The sequence below is a fragment of the Gracilinanus agilis genome, chromosome 1 (genome assembly GCF_016433145.1).
Source record: "Gracilinanus agilis isolate LMUSP501 chromosome 1, AgileGrace, whole genome shotgun sequence".
NCBI lineage: Eukaryota > Metazoa > Chordata > Mammalia > Didelphimorphia > Didelphidae > Gracilinanus > Gracilinanus agilis.
In genome coordinates, this window is record NC_058130.1 from 741713104 (window position 1) to 741733902 (window position 20799).

The 20799-nt window shown below is 35.0% G+C and overlaps 1 protein-coding gene across 1 annotated transcript in view; it reads right to left on the reverse strand.

Moving 5' to 3' along the window:
- EP400 (E1A binding protein p400) overlaps positions 1-20799 on the reverse strand; it is a 129382-nt gene that overhangs the window by 74118 nt on the left and 34465 nt on the right. Inside the window, exons 4-11 of the mRNA XM_044685391.1 lie at positions 18537-18638; positions 18057-18162; positions 16835-17226; positions 11629-11925; positions 7251-7436; positions 6156-6296; positions 5336-5414; positions 265-314 (exon numbers count right to left, since the gene is read on the reverse strand). Of these exons, the coding sequence (XP_044541326.1) occupies positions 265-314; positions 5336-5414; positions 6156-6296; positions 7251-7436; positions 11629-11925; positions 16835-17226; positions 18057-18162; positions 18537-18638 (1353 nt within the window). The remainder of the gene's footprint in view (positions 1-264; positions 315-5335; positions 5415-6155; positions 6297-7250; positions 7437-11628; positions 11926-16834; positions 17227-18056; positions 18163-18536; positions 18639-20799) is intronic.

Sequence of the window (20799 nt, forward strand, 5' to 3'; positions counted from 1 at the left end):
TAATTTACACTGTCCAGAACAATAGCTCTTGGGGATTCTGACCATCTTTCCAACTGTCCTCACTTGTAAAAATTGGCCCAAAGATGATTATGCTTTAACAGAGTTAACAATTCTATTCAACAGTTTATTTGCAACCTCCAAGGTAGATACCCATTTTCCCTTCCAAGTTTCCCAAATTAGCAACCATGAAGCTATTATATTAAATTTGGAGTGGGGAGAGGAGGTTGGTTCTCCTTTTATACAAATGAAGCAGGCTAAACTCACCATAAAATGCTCTGGAAAAGCATGAGGTCCCTTAGGCCTTGAATCTTTTCCTGAATACAAATGCAATATGTTAAGTTTTTGATAGTAGATATTTAAAATAACACATTAAAATAATAACTGACATGATAGTAACCATGTAACATTCAGAACCCCTCAATACAGCTATCCTCAGTCCCAAAACTGTAGTTCTTGCTCAATCCATTCTAGTGATCAAAGACAAACATGACCAAAATCAGGACACCAAGTTTCTTAATGCACTTCTTAAGCTACTCTGCCAACCCCTGTAAACAGTTTTAAAATACACTTGCAGAGGTAGAGTTGGATGGTGGAATAGCAGGAAGGAGTAAAGAGAGCTCCCCCAAAGCCAAAATTGCTCCAAATTTGAAAAAATGCACAAGACTGAATCTGATGGTTTGTTCAAGAAGTAACAATGAGTCAATTTTCCAACCCAGGTCCACGTAAGGAAACAGACAAGAGGTCTGTGCACACTGGAAATCAGGTCTCAGAGGACCAACTACATATATAGCAGAACAAAAAGAGATTACATATCAGGAAAGAGGAGGTTCCAAATGTACACCAGGGGACAAATACAAAGGGAACAAGGGCCAACTAGCAAACTTATCACTCACTACCCAATTTTAGTCATAAATCTGGGTGGACAGAGAAAGGACCTTGGGTTCTAAGGTAAAGAGCATTCATTGGCCTTAGCCTGGGTGTAGTGCAAGAAGAATGTTTGGAAGCAAGTAGCACCAGTATATGGCTTATATCCCAGGAGCAAGTGGTGTCTCAATTCCAGAATCTATCCAAGTTTGAATTCTGTGGAAGAGTAACCAGGACAAACATCCCATACCAAAGGAGACACAGTCCTGTTTCTGTAAACCAGCAGAGCCTTCCTAACTGATGACACCTGAGGCCAGCAACAAACTATTTCAAACCCATACCCATGTTAGAAACTTACAGAGCTCAGATTGTGGGAGAGTGTTAAAATCAGATTTTATTCTGAATTAGAATACATTAGGAATACTGAAACTTGTAGTCCTCAGCCTGAGCTGTCCCAGAGAATCTGGAGCAATGTCAAGAAAGCAATAACAAGAACAACTCAGACCAGCCCTCCAGGCATGCACAGAGCACCAAATCTGAAGTCTGGAAAGAAACAGGAATAAAGAGAAACAAAAATATAATACCACCATTTAAAGCTACTATAATGAGAGGAACACTCAAGACACAAACTCAGAAGAAGGGAATGATTCCAAACTATCTACAAGAGAATCCTCAGAGAAAATATAACAAGGATATAAATTCATTTAGAACTCCAAGAAGAAGAATCAAGAGGTTTTTTTTATTATTTTAACAATTTTGTCAATAAAATGAGAGTACGAAAGGAAAGATTGGAAAAGAAATGACAACTTTGGAAGAAAGAACTGAAAAAGGAAATTAAAAGCTTAGCCTAAGAGGTATATAAAAACCTTGCCCAACCAATAAACTCCCTGAAAATTAAAATGGATGAAACAGAAAATAATGATTCCATGAAAAAACAATATTAAAACAAAAGTCAAAAAAATCAAAAAGTAGAATAAAATATAAGATATCTCTAAGCAAAAGAACAAAAGATCTGGAAAACAAATAAAGAAGAAAAATTTAAGAATCATTGGATTACCCTGACATATGACCAAAAGAGGGAACCAAAACATCTTATTTCAAAAAATTTTTAAAGAAAACTTCATAGATTTCTTAAAACCAGGGAGGAAAGTAGAAATAGAAATAATATACCAGTCACCTTCCCCAGGTCAAAGAAAAAATAAAGTTGCTTTAAAAAAATTATCAAGAAATACCAAGGAAAGAGAGTCAGTCACATAATTTTGGAGCCACCACTATAAATATGCAAAGAAGTAGGAATACAAAATTTCCAGAAGGCAAGCAATAGCTTATATTCAAAAATAACTTGCCTAGAAAAATGGAATATAATCCTGCTGGGGAGGAAAAATTATATCTTTAATGAAATAGGTGACTTCCAAGTACTCCTAAGGAAAAGATCAGAGCTGTGTAAAAACTCTGAAGTTCAAATATAAGAATTAAGAGAAACATAAAAGGGTAAATATGAATGAACAATTATAAGAAAATAAACAAGGATGAACTGCTTACATTCAAATATGGAAAGATGCTACATATATCTCCTCTAAACCCTTTCATCATTAAGGGTGACAGAGGCAGTCTAATTAGACAAGGACTACAAAGTGGGTCTTGTGAATAGACAGAGGAAGAGAAAAATGAATATGGGAGGGGGTAGGAGTTGGGGAGAAAATTATCTCACATAATCAGGGTATGCAAGTAGACATTTATACAAACAGGGAGGAGGGATCAGGAGAGAAGCTGACACAAACCTCACTCTGATCTGAATTGCTTAAGCAAGTGCCCCCCACACACATGTTCAGAAATACATTTCATTCAATAAGGAAAGAGGAAGAGGAAGAAAGGGTAATTAAAGGTCAGGTAGATTAAGGAATGGATCAATCCAAAGAAAAACAAACTAAGGATGTACAAAAATATTCATAGCTTTTTTTTAAAGAGGCAAAGAATGGGAATCTGAGTGGACACATATTAATTGAGGAACGGCTAAACAAGTTATAGTGTATAAATGAAATGGAATACTATTATACTAAAAGAAATAATGTAGATGGTTTCAGAGAAACTTAAGGACTTACTTGAATGACTGTTCCAGAGTAAATTGAACAGAGTGTAAAAGAAGAATTTATAAAATCCAACAAGAGGATAAAGACAATCAAAGTTTGAAAGAATTAGGAACTTTGATCAGTATAAAGATCAATTATAATTCCAAAAGACTTTTTAAAAACATGCTACCCAACTTTTGATGGGAGTTAACAAACTCAAGAGTAAAGAATGATACTTTTTTTTGGACATAGCCAATGCTGAAATTTGTTTAGCTTGACTAAACATATAAGAGAGGTTTTGTTTTTATTTCCTTCTCAGTGGTGGGAGGGGAGCTGGGGAGTAGATTGGCATGAGGGTCTTTGCAGGTTGAAAAATACATAATATTTTAAAAATTTAAAGAATGTACATATGCAGAAATATGCTTAAAGAAGTCAGTAAGACTTCTGCCTCACCTAGAACACTATTTGAGTTTCTTAGCACTATAAGCCGAGAGTGGCCTCTTATCTATCTTCTCAGCTCTAAAAACCTAAACCAAGTTCCACAGATCCAGGGCTTCTCCAATATCAGTTCAATGTCTGGCTAAACTAAGCTAAAGAATTCTAAGATTCAGAGAGTGAGCCTAGGACTAGATATTTAGACTAACTCTTAAAAGTGAAGAATCCCAGGAAAGGATATGGAGATAAATAGCTGCTCTTCACTTATCTATATCTTCTTGATAATTTCTTCAGCTATCATGGGTTTAACTACCAACTCTATGCAACTAACTCCAAGACCTCAGTTTCTGCCCTTGTCTTTAGTCTCATTTCACCAATTGCCCACTGGATATTTCAAAATGGATATTCCAGAAATATCTTTAAAAAATCTCTAAAGGTTTATGTCTTCCTGTCAATCAACTGATTGACTCAGTTCACAAAGTAATGAAACTTGCTCCATTAAGACTCATCTACAGCAAAAAGTAATCTGAAGGGGGCAGCTGGGTAGCTCAATGGATTGAGAGCCAGGCCTAGAGATGGGAAGGTCCTAGGTTCAAATCTGGCCTCAGACACTTCCCACCTGTGTGACCCTGGGCAAGTCACTTGACCCCCATTGCCTACCCTTACCACTCTTCTGTCTTGGAGCCAATACACAGTATTGACTCCAAAACAGAAGGTAAGGGTTTTTTTTAAAAAATTGAATAAAAAAAGTAATCTTAAAAAGGCTTAGAATACATTCATAGGGTCTTCAAGATTAAGAAGGCAAGTAAAATACGAGCTTCAGCAAAAAATAAGCAGTAATTACTAAGAATCAAAAGACTATTAGCACCACAGAAATGTAATATGACAATGACACATTTCAAATATAGACTAACAGGAAATTGTCCAGGAAGCAGGAGATCCAGTCAGAATTAAAGTCTAAACTGAAGAATATTTTTTGAACACTTCTGCTTTAAGTTTGAGCTAAGTAATAGATTGCATGAAACTTACTTTACTTTTAAAAAATAAGTCCCTATGTTTCATTCAAAAATAGCAAGTTAATTTCTGGGGCCAAGATGACTAAGTAAGGAAGCTACCCTCCTCAGCCCTCCCAAACTGCACTCCAAACAGCACTGAAAAAGGCCTCACAAAGAATTTTGGAGGAGCAAACCACCTCCCTGGACCAAAGCAGCCTGGAGGGCTAGCACAAGAAGTCTATTTGACTTGGGTGGTAGGGGAACAAATTCCAAACAGGCAAAATTAACAAGCTATTATTCAAAAGGATAATAAAATTGTTTTAAAAGAGCTACAAAATATATTTGGTTTCACTCTTAAATAACCTAAATATCCCTATTCCCAATTAGTAAACACTCCTTTACACAGAGATAAACTGGCAACTGTTGTATGAAAAATGAACATATATGGGCAGCTAGTTGGCTGAGTGGATAAAAATTCAGGCAAAGAGTTAAGAGGTCCTAGGTTCAAATCTAGCTTCAGATACTTCCTAGCTGTGTGACCCCAGGTAAGTCACTTAACCCCAATTGCTTACTCTTCTGCCTTAGAACCAATACTTCATATTGTTTCTAAAACCAAAGGTATGGGTTTAAAAAAATGTATACACACACACACATATATATACATACATATTCATACATTTACAAATGACCCCTCTCTCCATTCATTGGGATATCCAAGTGATTCTTCTCTAACTGTGGCTCCTCAAACCCGAACCAGGAGTCTATTTGTCCAGGTTCTGGACTTTGGATAAGGCAATACCTTACCTCCTTATCCTTGGTTATTCAAAATTCTGAATTACTGGAATGTAAATTAAAGAAACTGACCTCTAGAATTTGCATTTTATGCCTAACTCAGCAGCTCCAAAATCAAGAAGAATTTTGATTTGCATTATGGGGAAATTAAGAGAAAAAAAGTATTAAAAGATACTGTACCTCTCTTGAATGGTTTCTGTAAATTTAAAGCTTTCTTCCTTTTCTCCTCTAATTCAACTTGCAGTTTTATTTCTACAACCTAAAACAATGAAGGGTCAAATAAACAAAGTGCTATGGTCTTCAACCACAAAAAGACTTAGAACAAAAAAACAGGAAAAACTTATATAAACACAAAAGAAATAACTCAAATATAGGCTTCTCCTATAGCCTAAATAGCCAATTAGAAATTTTTGATTTGGTATTTGTTCATTTGTTTAGGTTAAGTGACATATTTTAGTTCTTATTTTATTTTACTGGAAGAGCAAAGAAAAGTCGGGAAAACCACAGTAATGAAATTCAACTGAATAAACATTTTATTAAGTAGCAACTATGTGAGAAAGCACAAGGGACACAAAAAGGAAGAGAAATTTTTGTAAAGATAGATGATAAAATATTTGGACTTTCTTGGATTCCTAAAAAAAATCCAGGAATAGTAATTTCTATATACAAAAAAAAAAAAGAAAGAAAGATAAGAGGGGGCAGCTAGGTGGCTCAGTGGATTGAGAGCCAGGCCCAGAGACAGAAGGTCCTGGGTTCAAATCTGACCTCAGACACTTCCTAGCTATGTGAATCTGGGCAAGTCACTTAACCTCCATTGCCTAGCCCTTATTGCTTCTCTGCTTTAGAACCCAGTATCAATTCTAAGATGGAAGGTAAGGGTTTAAAAAAAGAGAGAAAGAGGGAAGTTCTATTTATTTAATTCTATTTAAGTGCAAAACTCAAAAGGTCATACAAATTCCTTACAGAGAAATGAAAATTTACACTTGCAGGTCAATATTACCTGTTCAATATTTGACCAGAAATATTCTATTTCTCTAGCAGTCGAAGCAGCTATACGTCTTAATCGGTTTTGCTCCTCTTTCTTTCCTCTTTCTTCATGAAGTTTCTTTTCTTCATGATAACGAGCTGCAGTTCTGACAAGCTATTAAGGGAAAATATTCAAATTTAAATTTTGCACTGTCTCACATTTAAGGGAAAAAATATTAAAAGATATATATAAATCTATCCTTTCATCATTTTGACACTGGTAATAGGACAATTAGATTTTTAAAATCAGATGCTGAAATGCATTTGGTTAAAATAGTTGATATTTTATATTGTGTATCCAAATTATCCCTTTTTATACTTATGCAATTCAGTTATAAAGAGCAAAATCTGGCTTCCTCTATGTAATGTCCAATGAATGAAATAGACACAGGCTTCTGACAATCTTCTATCAGCAGCAAATCTACTTTATCCCTTCCTACTCCTTTTCACATTTCTCCCTCTCTCTAAACCCATTACCACCTTTCAACATAGAAGGTGTCAGAATAAGCAATGGTAAAGTGAGGGGAAAGGTAAAAAGAGCAATAAACTCCACAGTATAATGTGCTTCTCTACCATCCTCATGATCTCTGTACCTCTTATCTACTGAACCCCACCCCCAATTTCCCCCCAGGAGGACTGGGCTTGAATCTAATCCAAAAACAACCTAACCTCCAACTCCTCTAATAGGATACCTTTTATAGCTCTTCTTAGAACTCAAAGCCTTTTTGTAACTATTCAAGGTTAGCCCTTTGTTATCTCTAACAAGTTCAAATTCTGCTATCAGGGCTAAAGAGGGATGAGGAATCCTAATATCTCAGCTAGGCACTCAACAAACTTTTTCATTGAAAAATGGCTATCCTAGTTTTCAAGATATGTAGTAATAGCATATATCAAAAGAGTTGTGGGTTAAATGAGCTTTTGTGAACTGCTCTGAGAACCTAATCACCATATGAAACATCATTTATATATAGAAAAATGCATTCCAAACACCAACTCCATGAACTACAAATGAGGTTTTACAACACAGCCCATCAGCAAAAAATGGACTCTCCTTCTATTACAAATATACCTTCTTTGCAGCTGCCATTTTCCACCTCCTCTCTTGTGCAAAGTCTGTTGCCATCCACTGCATTTCTTCTAAGAGATAATCCCAGTGAGACTTTGGTCGTGGTGCCTCCTGAAGTTTTGGCAACCGTCTGAGAGACCACAAACCTTCCTTCCTCAATTCTGAGATTCTTTGATGGATTTGGGTTTCCTAGAAAAAAATCAGATCAATAAGTATTTATTCAATATCTCTTAAGCTGAGCCCAGAAATAGGCAGATTCAAAAGTAATAGAAGACATAATACCCTTGTCATTTTGGAGGGGGTGGAGATGGGGAAGAGAGAGAAGACTTCTAAGCATGAAAACAACCAGAAGATACTGCATGTTGGCATATAATCAAATGTCAAGTTGAATGGTACTGACCAAGTACTAAAAGAATTCAAAGAACATTAATAGACACTGACATTAATATGAGCTTAAAATAGCCAGGAGAGGGTCCTCTTCTTTCCCAACCCTTTAATATGGATGTTTCAAAAAAAGTTGGCCTAGTTCTATTCTTTCTATATCCCTTACCAACTCAGTGACCTCATACATTCTCATGTAATTCCCAGTTTTAACTATCCCCTCTATACAAATAATCCAAATCTAATCTCCAAATGCCCAAAGGACATCTCTCAATCTAGATGTCCCAGAGACACCTCTAATTCGCCATCTTTAAAAATAAGTTCATCAGCTTGACGTAAAGAGTAAAGTTAAAAGTAGGAGCAAGATTCTGGGAAAGAATAATGGGGTTGTTCCGTTTCTACGTTGAAAAACATGATTATCTTTGCTTATTTCCTCCCCCTTAATTGCAATATCTATCAAAGCTATTAAGTCTTATGAATTCATCCTCATCAGTATCTCTCATATCCCTCAATTCAATTAAATTCAAGAAATATCTATTAAGTTACTATCATGGGCAAGACACTGTGCTAGACATTAGGAATAAACTTAAATAAGACAAAACCTGTCTTCAAAAAGCTTACAAGTTCAGAGAAGGAAAAAGGGATCACAAAATCTCTGAACTGAAAGGGACTTTCATCTACTTCAACACATTACCTGAGTATGAAGCCTTTCTAAAATACTTCCAACAAAGTATCTACCAGTATCTTCTTAAAGACCTCTCCAATGAGCAGGAACCTACTATGAACCTAAGGAACGCAGCCCATTACACCTTCAGGCAACTCTAGTTCTTAGGAAGCTTTTCTTTACATTAATCCTAAATCACCTCACTACAACTTCAACCCACCGGTCCTAATCCTAATTCTCTATAGACTATGGCCAAACCAAACAAACAGAGTCTTTCTAATTACTTCCCTTCAAATATTTGAAGACAACTGTTGTCCCCCACTCCCAAGCTATCTCTTCTACATGGTAAATATTACCAATTTCTTCAAGAGATCCCCAGATATTACATTCTCTAGTCCTTTTCAAGCTCTCCTGAGTTGAATTCTTTGGGTTTTTTTGGTTTGTTTGGGTTTGTGGTTATTTTGGGAAGAGGGGGGGAACTACACTCTAATGTGTTTACTCCTAAGATGTGGTGCCCTGTAAAGAGTAAAGCACAATACTTACCTGTATGCTGTATCTTTCTTGAGATAGCCTAAGATAGCATTAGCTTATTTGCCAAAATCACAATGTCAGCTCATACTAAACATGACAACCACTAAAAACCCTAGCTCCTCTTCACAATAAAATGTTGTTATGCCAAATGTCCTTGCTTTGTACTTGTGCAGTTCATTTTTTTAACCCAAATATAGAACTTTCCACTCATCACTATTTAACTTCAATTTGTTAAATTCAGCCCATTAAACTGTAAAATTTTAGGGGGTTCAGATTCTGTCATACAATTTTTTTTAACTCTCTGAATTACTTATCAATGACATATACGAGAAACATGCTTCCTTTGGGTTCATCCAAATCATGGATTAAAATGTCAATAGCAAAGGACAAAGGATGGATACCTGGGACACTAAACTAAACATATTCTCCAAACTGATACAAACACATTAGTAACTACTGGTTGAACCCAGGTAGTCAACCAGTTCCAAAGTCGTCGATTTTTATTATTCTCCCTTTCTTATCCACAAGCATAAAAGGAGGCACTCTGTTAAGCACTTTGGCAAAATATAAGTACTTTTATGTCATCAGAATTTCCACTCCTTACCGATCTAAAAAGGAATTGCAGTAAAAGTGAAATGGCCTACTCTAGATGAAGCCATGCTGACTTTTAATAATCACTGCTATCCTATTTTAATTCTTCATACTTCATTCTCTTAATAACATGCTCCAGAATTTGAAGATGTTCACTTGTCTATATTTTGAAGGATTTACCTATGCTCCTTTTTTGAAGTTTGGAGTATTTGCCCTCTTCTAGTTCTTGACATTTCAAAGGTCACCAACAGCAGCTTGGAAATCAAACAGGCAAGTTCTGTCAACATTTTAGATATATCTGTCCATGTCTGGTGACATGAATTCTTTGACAGCATCTAAATGCTGCCTGGTCATCTTCTCCACCACCTTGGATTCCCACTCCCTGCTAAGCAATTTTTATTTTATAATTCCTAAGCTAAAGATTATTCACCTTGGATGAAAAAAACTGAAGCAATATTCTAATCTATTATTATCATCCAATTCATTTCAGGAAGTGTTCTTACCCCTTCTTTGATTATTCTCTTGTCCTCAACCTGACTTTTTAAGAAAAATTCTTCTTATCTTTAGTATTCAACCCGAATATCAGTTCAAAGTGACTGATAACAATCTTAAAAGAAACACGCTACTCTTATCATCAACAATTACCAGGCCTTGTTTTAATCTTTGTCTTTTGAAAATGTTCTTGCTTTAAGCCTAACTTTCCCTGTAAAATACTAGGATACTGGAACCTATCTTTTCTCTAAAGCTTTTGAAATAGTTACCACAAAATCTTAGGTGTGAATCATACTATGGATGCTCTTTCTTTCTTCTACCCAAAACTACTTGGTCTCAAGGTTCCTACCTACTATTTCTACTTTAGTTCTTCCTTACCACTCAGAATTGGATTTAAAATAGCAATTCTTGTTTCTTCTACCTTTGGAAGACTGAAATTAGCATGAAAAAAGGCATAAATTTATCAACTGACCCACTTTGCCAGAGAAAATGCTGTAGCAGATATCTGAGAGTTAAAGTTCTCCATCATTTCAATATTATAACTCAATGCTATATTTTTAATTTCCCAATTCCTCATTTAATTCCCCCTTTCTGACTAAGTGATTTATGGTATATTTCTACAACAATATCATTTTTATTTTCATTTCTTCTGATCCTTCATCTAAATAATCTCTATCTCCTTTCTCCCCCTAAGCTTTCTGAATTTCTTCACACTGAGTTTATCAGTTCTGTTCCCTTTGAATTATTCATAAGATGTGCATAAAGATAACTATAATACAAAGTAAAAGACTCCATCAAATACTATGGGAAATGGCATGAACCTTAATACCCACTAGCAACTAACATCTGGTCTAACTTACCTCAAGTGGAAAACTGGAGCATAGCTTTTTAAATATGTTTTTCCTATGTCTGAAATGCAACTCAGCTCTTTGTCTTTCCCAATAGGAGTAAGTGCTTATTACATAATAGATTTTTTTTTTTAATGCTTACTTTCTGCCCTAGTAACAACCCTAAGTCAGAAGAACAAGAACTAGGCAAATGGGTTAAGTGATCTGCCCAGAGTTACATAACTAGGAGGTATCTTCAGTCAAATTTGAACCCAGGTCCTCCCAATTCCTGGTCTGATCCTCTATATACTGAGCCGCCTACCTGCTCCCTACATATATTAGGCTCTAACTCTAACAACAGACTCTAACAATAAATGTTATTGCCTAATTGAAAGGAGAACTCAAACTTATTCATGCCAATATCTTTACAAGTATTTACAAGAGATTTTAAAATGCAGTGCAGTTTTGTCAAGTCTTTGAGGAATTAAGAGTTTAGGTGTTTTTTAAGTTTGTATTTCAGGTAATTTTATCACAGCAATAACTAATATTTATGTGTTGTTTTTAAGTTTTCCTGACAAGCACTCTGTCCATAATACCACATTCCTTTTCAAAGAATGACTACTCCACAAGTCAAGTCAAAAAGCATTTAGTAAAGAACTACTATGACCCAAACATTGTATTATTTACACTATAAAGTCTCTTCATTTCTACTAACTGGATAAGAAACCCAATATTCTACTGCCCTTTATCAGGAATATTCAATTTAAAATATTTAAAATTTATTTAAAATATCTTGTTTTTAAATTTATAAAAAAACAAAATTTCCTTTTAAAAAACTGAATTTCTTGTTCAATTATAACCCAAGCAAATATAAAATTTTACATTTTTTTCTTACCAAAGTTACTTGTTCAGCCAATTTCTCTTGGGCACTATCCTGGGATTGTGTGGTATTTTGAGCTGGACTCTGAGGTTTGGGGGGGACAGATACTGTGGCACCTGGGGACCGAGATGTAATGGGAGACAGTGATTTGTTGGCTGCTGGGGAGGGTCTATTTACTGGCGATGATCGTGCAGGTGAGGGCACTGGGCCTGAGAGACTTGCTGGTGTGGCAGATGAGGTAGATGAAGAGGCAGGTATAGAACGCTGACAAGGCTGGCCAGAATCTGCAGGTGGTCTTGTTAATGCCACAGTCTGTCAAAAGAAAATAACTTTTAAATATAAAGCTCTAACTGCAAATAATAGTAAGCTTCAGGAGTACTCAATGCTATAGCTTCTTTCTAGCTTATTTATTCCTAATCATTCAAAGTGTCCTGGAAATGCATGGTTTTAAACTTAGTCATGAGAGATCTAAATACATTCCTACCAAGAAGTATTCTTCTACCAACCACTAGGAGTCAGCACTACGTGGTGATAAGAAGCCAGAATTCCTCCTCCTCGAGCAAAAAATGATCAACACAGTCACATTAAAGAACCAAAAAGAGCAATTTCTAAATTCTGTCAGCCAAAATTAAAATAAAATTGTATAAAAAAAGATAAAATTATATGAAATATACTCTTGTGTTTTGTATTAGCAAAAGCCTCTAGATTAATTTTCAAATGACTAATTTACATAAGAAAATTTTTATATTTTATTTTTCAATTCAATAAGTATTTATTTTCTCCCTCTAAAACCTCCCACTGAAAACAAAAAAAGAAGTGCCATTGTAACATGCATAGTCAAGCAAAACAAATTCCCACTGTCTGTATATATATAACATATAAGTAATTGCTACCTATGTTTAACTTTGTTTGCAGAATGTCTATATACTCATACTGCCTGAAACTAAAAGATCTTGATTAAAAAATATTCAACTGATAAATATGGGAGAATATAAAAATCTGATAATTTGGTACACTGTGACATAATTTCCCGATCTCCTCATCCTCTGCAATAGATATTGCTAAATAATATAGGAATTACTTTTTAAAAAATAAATATTTACTGTCTTAGATTCAATACTAATTATCAGTTCCAAGACAAAAGAGAAGTAAGGATTAGGCATTTGGGGGTTAAGTAACTTGCCCAAGGTCCCACAGCTAGGAAGGGTCTGAGACAAGATTTGAATTCAAGACCTCCAATCTCCAGGCCTGGCTCTCTATCCACTGAGCCACCTATCTGCTCTGACAGTAATTACTTTCAGGACAGCATTTTTCCTCATGGTCATCATGATAACATGCAAAAGTAGATGACTAAGTGTACTAAGAAATGACGCTTCTTATTACCTTCAAGCACACTGGGAAAACAACTTATCAAACCATTTATTTGCCATCATGAGAAATTGTGGACCATATTTCCATTTATCTATAACATTTCCTTATGCCTTTTGGCTTTACCAAAAGAAAAAAATGTTACTATTAGTATGATTTCATTCCTCTTAAGAGTATGCTGGCTTGTTGGTCATTAAAAAAAGAATCTCATATTTTAAAGTATTGAAAGTTATATTAATATTTATGTAGTTAAGGGGGCAGCTGGGTAGCTCAGTGGATTGAGAGTCAGGCCTAGAGACAGGAGGTCCTAGGTTCAAATCCGGCCTTAGACACTTCCCAGCTGTGTGACCCTGGGCAAGTCACTTGATCCCCATTGCCCACCCTTACCACTCTTTCGCCTAGGAGCCAATACACAGAAGTTAAGGGTTTAAAAATAAAAAAATATATATTTATGTAGTTAAGTGACTTGTGCTATGATTTTTAATACCATTTCCTAACACAGTTACTAGCAAAGCAGACCACTCAGTCTTTTTACATGTCCTGAGAAACCATGGCAAAATAATTCCTTTCCTTGTGCTATTGTCCCTTTCTGTTCTGAGCTAGGCTGGCCCTCAGAAATTAGACAGTGGATAACTGCCAGGCCTCTACTCTATCTTTAGAGCATACAGAATCTGTCTTTTGTGATCTACTGGTCTAGCCTTCAAAAACTGATCATTACCTCTATACCAGGGGTCGGCAACCTTTTTGGCCATGAGAGCCACAAATGCCACATTTTTTAAAATGTAATTTCGTGAGAGCCGTACAGTGCTCACAGTGCCGCTCCTGTAACAGTGCCTGAAAAAAAATTGACTTTATGGCTCCTGCAGAAAGAGCCAGATATGGCTCGAGAGCCATACGTTGCCGACCCCTGCTCTATACCATGATAGGGTTTCAGAGGACTGCTTCCTATATAACTTAAGTGAATTTCTCTCAAAAGCAGGTTCAACAAATGTCAAGAACTTCTTGAAACTATTTTTTCCAACATTTATTTTCATAACTCAAGAATACAAACTAAACAGTTGCATATGGGGCAGTAACTTCCCTTCCTTCCATACACACACAGCCAAAAGAAAGGAAAAGTTCAACTGAGATTTAAAATCATTTTTGTCACTTATTGTAAGCTGCCCTGAACTTTAATTTCCTGAATACAAAAGCACAGCATCTTTATTACTGAATGCTCTATTTAAAATTAAGTACTCAAATATCTTCATTTGGATATATTTTTATGCTTTTAAAACTAGTATAGCTAAAATATTAAATAAAGTGAGTCTCAAAATGAAAATTCTTCTATCTTTTCCAGTATTTAATATATCTGTCTCAAAGTTTCCCCTCCCCTTCAAACTTCGGTTTCCAGTTTCTTGTTTTGTTGACAATGGGTAGGAATTCCAGAATCTTGATATGTAATTTTAACCTGCTTCCTGAAATTCCCTTGGGGAAAAAAAGTCTCAAAATACTGGACAAGCTTAAGAAAACATATCAGGCAGAATTCCATTATATTCAGGACCTTCAAAATGAAAAATTGTTGTGTCTTCACCGAGCAATTTTGTTATTAAATTGTTTCAGTTATATCTGACTCTTTATAAGCCCATATGGGGTTTTCTTGATAAAGATACCAGAGTGGTTTACCATTTCTTTCTCCAACTTACTTTACACATGAGAAACCAAAGGCAAATATGGTTAAGTAACTTATCCAGAGTCACACAGTTAGTGTCTGAACCCACATTTGAACTCGGGTCTTCCTGACTCTAGGCCTGGCATTCTTTTCACTATTCTACCTAGCTTTGCAATATAATTCAATAAATCAAACGGTGTCTATTATGCACTACAATGTGAAAAATAATGTGTTAAAAACAGCTAGATAGCTCAGTAGCTAGAGCCAGGCCTAGAGACAAGTGGACCTGGGTTCAAATCTAGCCTCAGACACTTCCTAGCTGTGTAATTCTGGGCAAGTCACTTAACCCCAAATGCCTCACCTTTATTGCTGTTCTGCTTTAGAACTGATACTTAGTATCAATTCTAAGAAAAAGTAAGGTTTAAAAAAATACCATGCTCAACACTAAACAATAAAAAAGGAAATAAGATCTGTCAAATGGCACAGCGTAAAGAATGCTACGGTTGGAGTCAAAGGTTTGAATCTTGACTCTGCCATTTATGACTGGATGAATGAGGAAGTAATTTACTCACTCTGAGACTAAGTTTTCTCATCTATAAAATTTAGAGTTTGGACAAATGATTTCCAGGGTCCTTTCCAACTCTATGAGTCTGTGAAACTTATCTTGCCACACTAAACCAGTAAAAAAGTTTACTATGAGAAACTGTTATTTAAAAAACACAACACAAAAACTGAAAAACAATGGGCCCCAAAACGTATAGGTGACCCTAGAAGAAAATATACTATAACATGAAAGTTAAACTCACCTCTTATTTTAAAAAGGAGCTAAATTTTCCTTATAATAAATTTTAGATTAGAAATTATTAAGAACATAAATTCAAAGACTGCCTTTCCCTCAACCCTCATCCTAAGTAATTTTTGAAAGGAAATAAAAAGGGGGGCCATATTTACTGATGAAGTCAATCCAGCTGTAAGACTGAGAAAAGGAACAAACAGTCTTGTAATTCTTTTGTAATCCCTCTCAGAATCACTTTCTCTGCATGGAGGATGGGGTACAGTGGTTATTCACTGTTTTTGTGCACAGGTCCCTTTGAGTAGTAAGTCTGATGAAGTCCATTGACTCCCTCTATGAATCATGATTTAAATGAATAAACACAATATTTAGGCCTTCAAAAGAAAATAATTATTTTGAAATTTGGCTATTAAAATATTTTTTAATATTTTTTAAATTCTTCTGTAAATAATAGGTACTAGTCCATGTCATGTCATGTCAGTGCTCTTTAATCTCATGAACTGCTAAATACAATAGGATCTCGTTTTAAGCAAACTCAACACACGAGAATTCAGGTATATACAATTGGCAATCAAAAAAAAAGCAAAGGCAGAAAAGATTCTTAATTACAAGCTAAATCTGCACCATTTTCTGAAGCAGTATAAAGCAGTATAAAGTCTTGCAGCAGTTTACTCAATCATGATCATTCTCATTCTGAGAAGTATTAGTGTGAATCATTACACTGTTTTGCACCAAACATTAGTTTCCACATCAGTCTTTGTCTGGAGTCCTTGTAACAAGTCGAGTCTACATCAGAGCAATGCTTCTCTTTGTTTCACTGACATTCATTTATTAATAATGGTCTCAACATACAGGAGTACTGATGTTGGTAGTTCTGATAAGCCTAAGAAAAGTCATAAAGTGCCTAGGTATGTTCATATAAAAAATATCTACTAAATAATAGGGTTCACTATTTTGCATGATTTTCAACTTATACAAAGGGTCTTGAAATGTATTGGTAATGTAAAATGAGGTCCTACTGTACATTCCATTTCTAATAAATAAAATTGTTTTTAATAATTTAAATAAATTTAATAATAATCATTTTAAAATAACAAGAGTAAATTAAATTAGTGAAATTATTCTACTAGGACATGAATTCAGACCTTTAAGCAATGCCTTATTAAAATTTACAGAGGATATATTGCAGAAAGCGATGCCCCTAAAATAAGACAAAATATCTGTCAAGGTAAAAATCCCACAGCCATTGACTTAAGCAACTGTGCTCAAGGAACACAGATAAAAAGGGAAGTTTCTAGAGTATATAATATGCCAAATTCATCCACATAAATATATATAGCATTCCTATCCAGTTCTACAAAAATTTTTTCCAAATAAATTATTTTAAAGATGTTATATCTCTGGAATACCTGGGGCTGTGGTGGAAGAGGAGACACCTGCATCTGTGTCTTTCCTTGCACCTGGACGTGGAGTGCTGGCGCAAGAGCCTGAGGAAGGGGAGCTGGAGGCTGACTGGCTGGAGCAGCAGGGATAGCTATGTTGGGTGGGTGGGTCTTCACTGGAATTGGAGGTTGGGGCTGGGTCTCCATCATCTGCTGCTGTGGCTGCTGTGAGATCTGCAGGGCTGATGGGAGTGACGTGCCTGGGACATTTGCAGGCTGCAGCCGCCCAGGAAGCTGAGGTGGAGGAGTATGGAGACTCGCAGCATTCTGCACAGGAGGACCTTTGGATGGATCATACTGCTGTTGGCTTTGTTTCTGTCCAGTGAGCTGTACAGCTTGAGGAGTGGGAGGCATTCCACCTGTAAAACCAGAAAAAACTAAACACCACCAATTTTGAAGTCCTAAAGCATTCTGCCCATTTGACAAGCAGAAAATGGCTTCTCACTTCCAAGTTACATTACCACAAGACATCAACACTATAGAACAAATTTAATACATACAAGTTCAGTACTATAACCAAATTGCAGGAAAATGACTAATATAGTACAAATGCCACAAATATGCACAAAAGGAAGAAGTTTGGCCTTGTATTTAGTTTCAGGGGAGATCTCTGTATCAAGGAAATATCACTAGAATATCATCAATTAGTAGGAAAAAGCAACTAACTACAAGAATGAAATTTACAAAAGAAATCATTAACAATAATTAGTAAAATAAAATAACCAGAACAAGATACACACTAAGTATATTTTTTTCAAGAGAAAGAAAAATAGGCCCAAAGGTCATGCTGGGTTTAAAGGATACATAAAATAAAAGTATTTTCTTGGTTTGTCTTTTGCTAACTTGTTTGGTTCACTCTTGTTAAAGGCAAGGAATTTTAGGACAAAATTTTGTCCTTTGTTTTGTATGTAAGCAACCATAAAAAAACAAAGAGCAAATTTGTATAATACAAAAATTAAATGAAAAGAAAAAAGACGATTGGCAATGAAATAAATGGATGGCTCCCATTAAGGTTAATAAGAATTTTCCAGGGGCTTACTAATGATATTAATTTGCAATTACGTAAAATATCCCAATTACAAAAACTAATTTCAGAAAGACTATCCTTTATTAAAAGATTTTGATTTTTATAAACCCAGGCATTTATTCCCTTTATTCCCACCTATTTTAAAGTAAGTTAAAGTTTTACCTTGTGCAGTAGGCATTAGCTGCTGCAGAGGCACTCCTGTCGTAACTCCTGGATGCTGGAAAACTACTCCATGGTGACCCACTTCAAGCCGAGGTCTCTTAGACTGCTCTGTAATAATTTTCCAAAAATGCGCAAATTTTTTAAAAAGGTCAACAGCAAAAAACATGTATTTTCCTTTAATCAAATTAGGATGAGAAAGTAACTAACAGTCATATGCAAGAACCAAAATGATGCCTACCGATTTGTTTAGAAAGCCTATCTTCAAGATGTTTCCTTACATGTGACATCTAGCTTAAAAACAGAATGCAATTTAACTATAAGTTAACAATGGGGAAATTAAATTTGCAAGTGAAACAAACTGGAAAAGAATAGCTCCCTTCACAAGCACTATTTAATAATAACCATGAATCAATTATGTAAGAAAACTTTAATTACAGTTTAAAAAATAAAATCAATCATGAGACAAAATCTAATCTGTGCTATGGACATACCTGCTGGTGTGAATGTCTGCGGTCGCTTAAGGGACTCCGTGTCTATGGTACTTGCAGCCCCTGCCACTAGGTTCCCTGTATTTATTTGTTGCTGGAAAAATGAATAAATGAGATTTTGAGAGTTTATGTGCATTGCAAGAATGTCATAAAAAGTGCAATTAAACATTTGCTTTCCCTTTAATACATAGAATGTTATTTGAACAAACTTAAATGTTATTGAAAAGTTAAAAGTTTTTAAAAGTTCCAACTTACCTCTGGAAAGAATATCATTCCTCATATTACTGCTTTTAAAGTATAATTTGAAACCTTTGGGAAACAAAATTACTCCTTGCTAACTAAAGGGTTAATTCAGGGAGAGAGCCTAAGAGCAGAGTACAACCCACATAAAAATCCCAAAGTACTATGATATTTTCATACAGTAAGCTGAACAAGCAAGAGGAAAAGTCAAATCACTTTTCTAAAAGAAAATCATAGTAAAACCTCAAAACACCATAATTCATTTAACTGGTGCCCTCTAAGAACTAGATTTTTTAAAAACATCACCAACATTAATGAAAAAGAAGCACCTAGCAAGGGAACAAAAAGATAACAAGAATTTGATTTTTTTAAAAAGGAACTAATTGTTGAAATCTAATCTCATTTTCATATTATCCATCCATTATTCTCTTCAATCATAACTGATGTTTAGAATAATGGTTCTCAAATACTATGTAAGCAAAGTCATCAAAAAATGACTCCATACCAAACTCTTCATGGTATTTTAATAAGTATTTTCTATGTAACACTTATAGAGATATACAGAGTGCCCCCAAAACTCTTAGTGCAGTTTTAAACTCTGATAACTATTAAAGTTTTAAATTATACAGTTACTAGTTTTAAATTGTACTAAAATTTTTGGGACACCCAGTATTAAGAATTTAAAAACATCAATGTGTTCTTCATTTTTATTTTAAACTGTAACTTTCCTGAGCTTACCAATTAGTGTTCTCTCCCTTTTCAAATTTCCTTATATTTAAGGATTTGTATGGACTAAATTTCTCCCCCAGTAAAATATAAACTTTTTTATTTGACTTGTACTTGGGAGATGTAAAAAATGTTTGTTAAGCTGAAATGGCAAATTTTCTGAATTTATACATAGAATAATGTAAAGAGTTAAACGTTACTATGCTCATTCTCATCATCAAAGTATATTACAACCTTGAAAAGCTTGAGCTATAAATATAAACCCTGAAAGATGAGCTATAGTCCATAAATTTTTCAAATATAGAATTTGCAAAGTAAGAACTTTTTAGATACATAAACTAAAATAAACATTCTTTAATTTTAACTCTAAATTGCTTTACACATGAAAGCAAATTGAGTAAATTTGTTTAATCTACATCTCAAAAATGTCTCCTTATGATATGACCAGAGAAGAAAAAAAATTTCACTAGCCGAAAGACATAGGCTTAGTAGGAGCAGATGAAGGCAAAGCGGGGGGGGGGGGGGGGGTTATATAGCCCTTTGCAGTAATTTATAACTCATTAGAAGTAGAAAAGGGATAATTAAATGATCCTAATAATTATTATAATTATCATGTAGTATAACACGATAATGACAACTCAAACTTATACAGCACTTCAGAGTTACAAAGTACTTTCTTTACAAAAACTTTGTGGAGCCTGTAAAGCACCCCCCCCCCATTTTACAGATTAAAAAAAAAAAAACAAAGCTGAGAGGATAAGAGTGATGGAGTTTCAGGACTTAAAAGGTTTCTTGTCTCCAAAGCCAATCATCTTTCTCTTCTTTCTTTCTTTTTCACTATTTCCTACCTTCCTCTTCCTTTCTTTTATCAAACCTATTATCAAACGATGGGTGAAAGAAGCTTCAGGGGAGGAAGCTCCCCTGCGAATCTAGATCTTTCCTGGTCAACATTAGTCTCACAGAGTTTCCTGAGGCAATGAAAAGTTAAACAGCTTGTGCAACTTCACATAAATAATACAAATCTCCAATTATCTTTCTACTACATTATTTGTTGCTGTTTAATTAACTACAACACAACTCTCCATTTTTGCCTCAAGTTCTTAGAAGGGAATCTATGAAAAAGGGAAACATGAATGAATTGTTACTTTCATGCCATCAAGGTCAAGAAAATCATCAGCTCCAAAACAATGGTTTGTTTTGTCCAATATTAAAAATTAGATGGATGGTGTGGATAAGTTATCTACAACTAGGAAAGGGTCAATGAAAACGACACATTCATGGAGAGGACC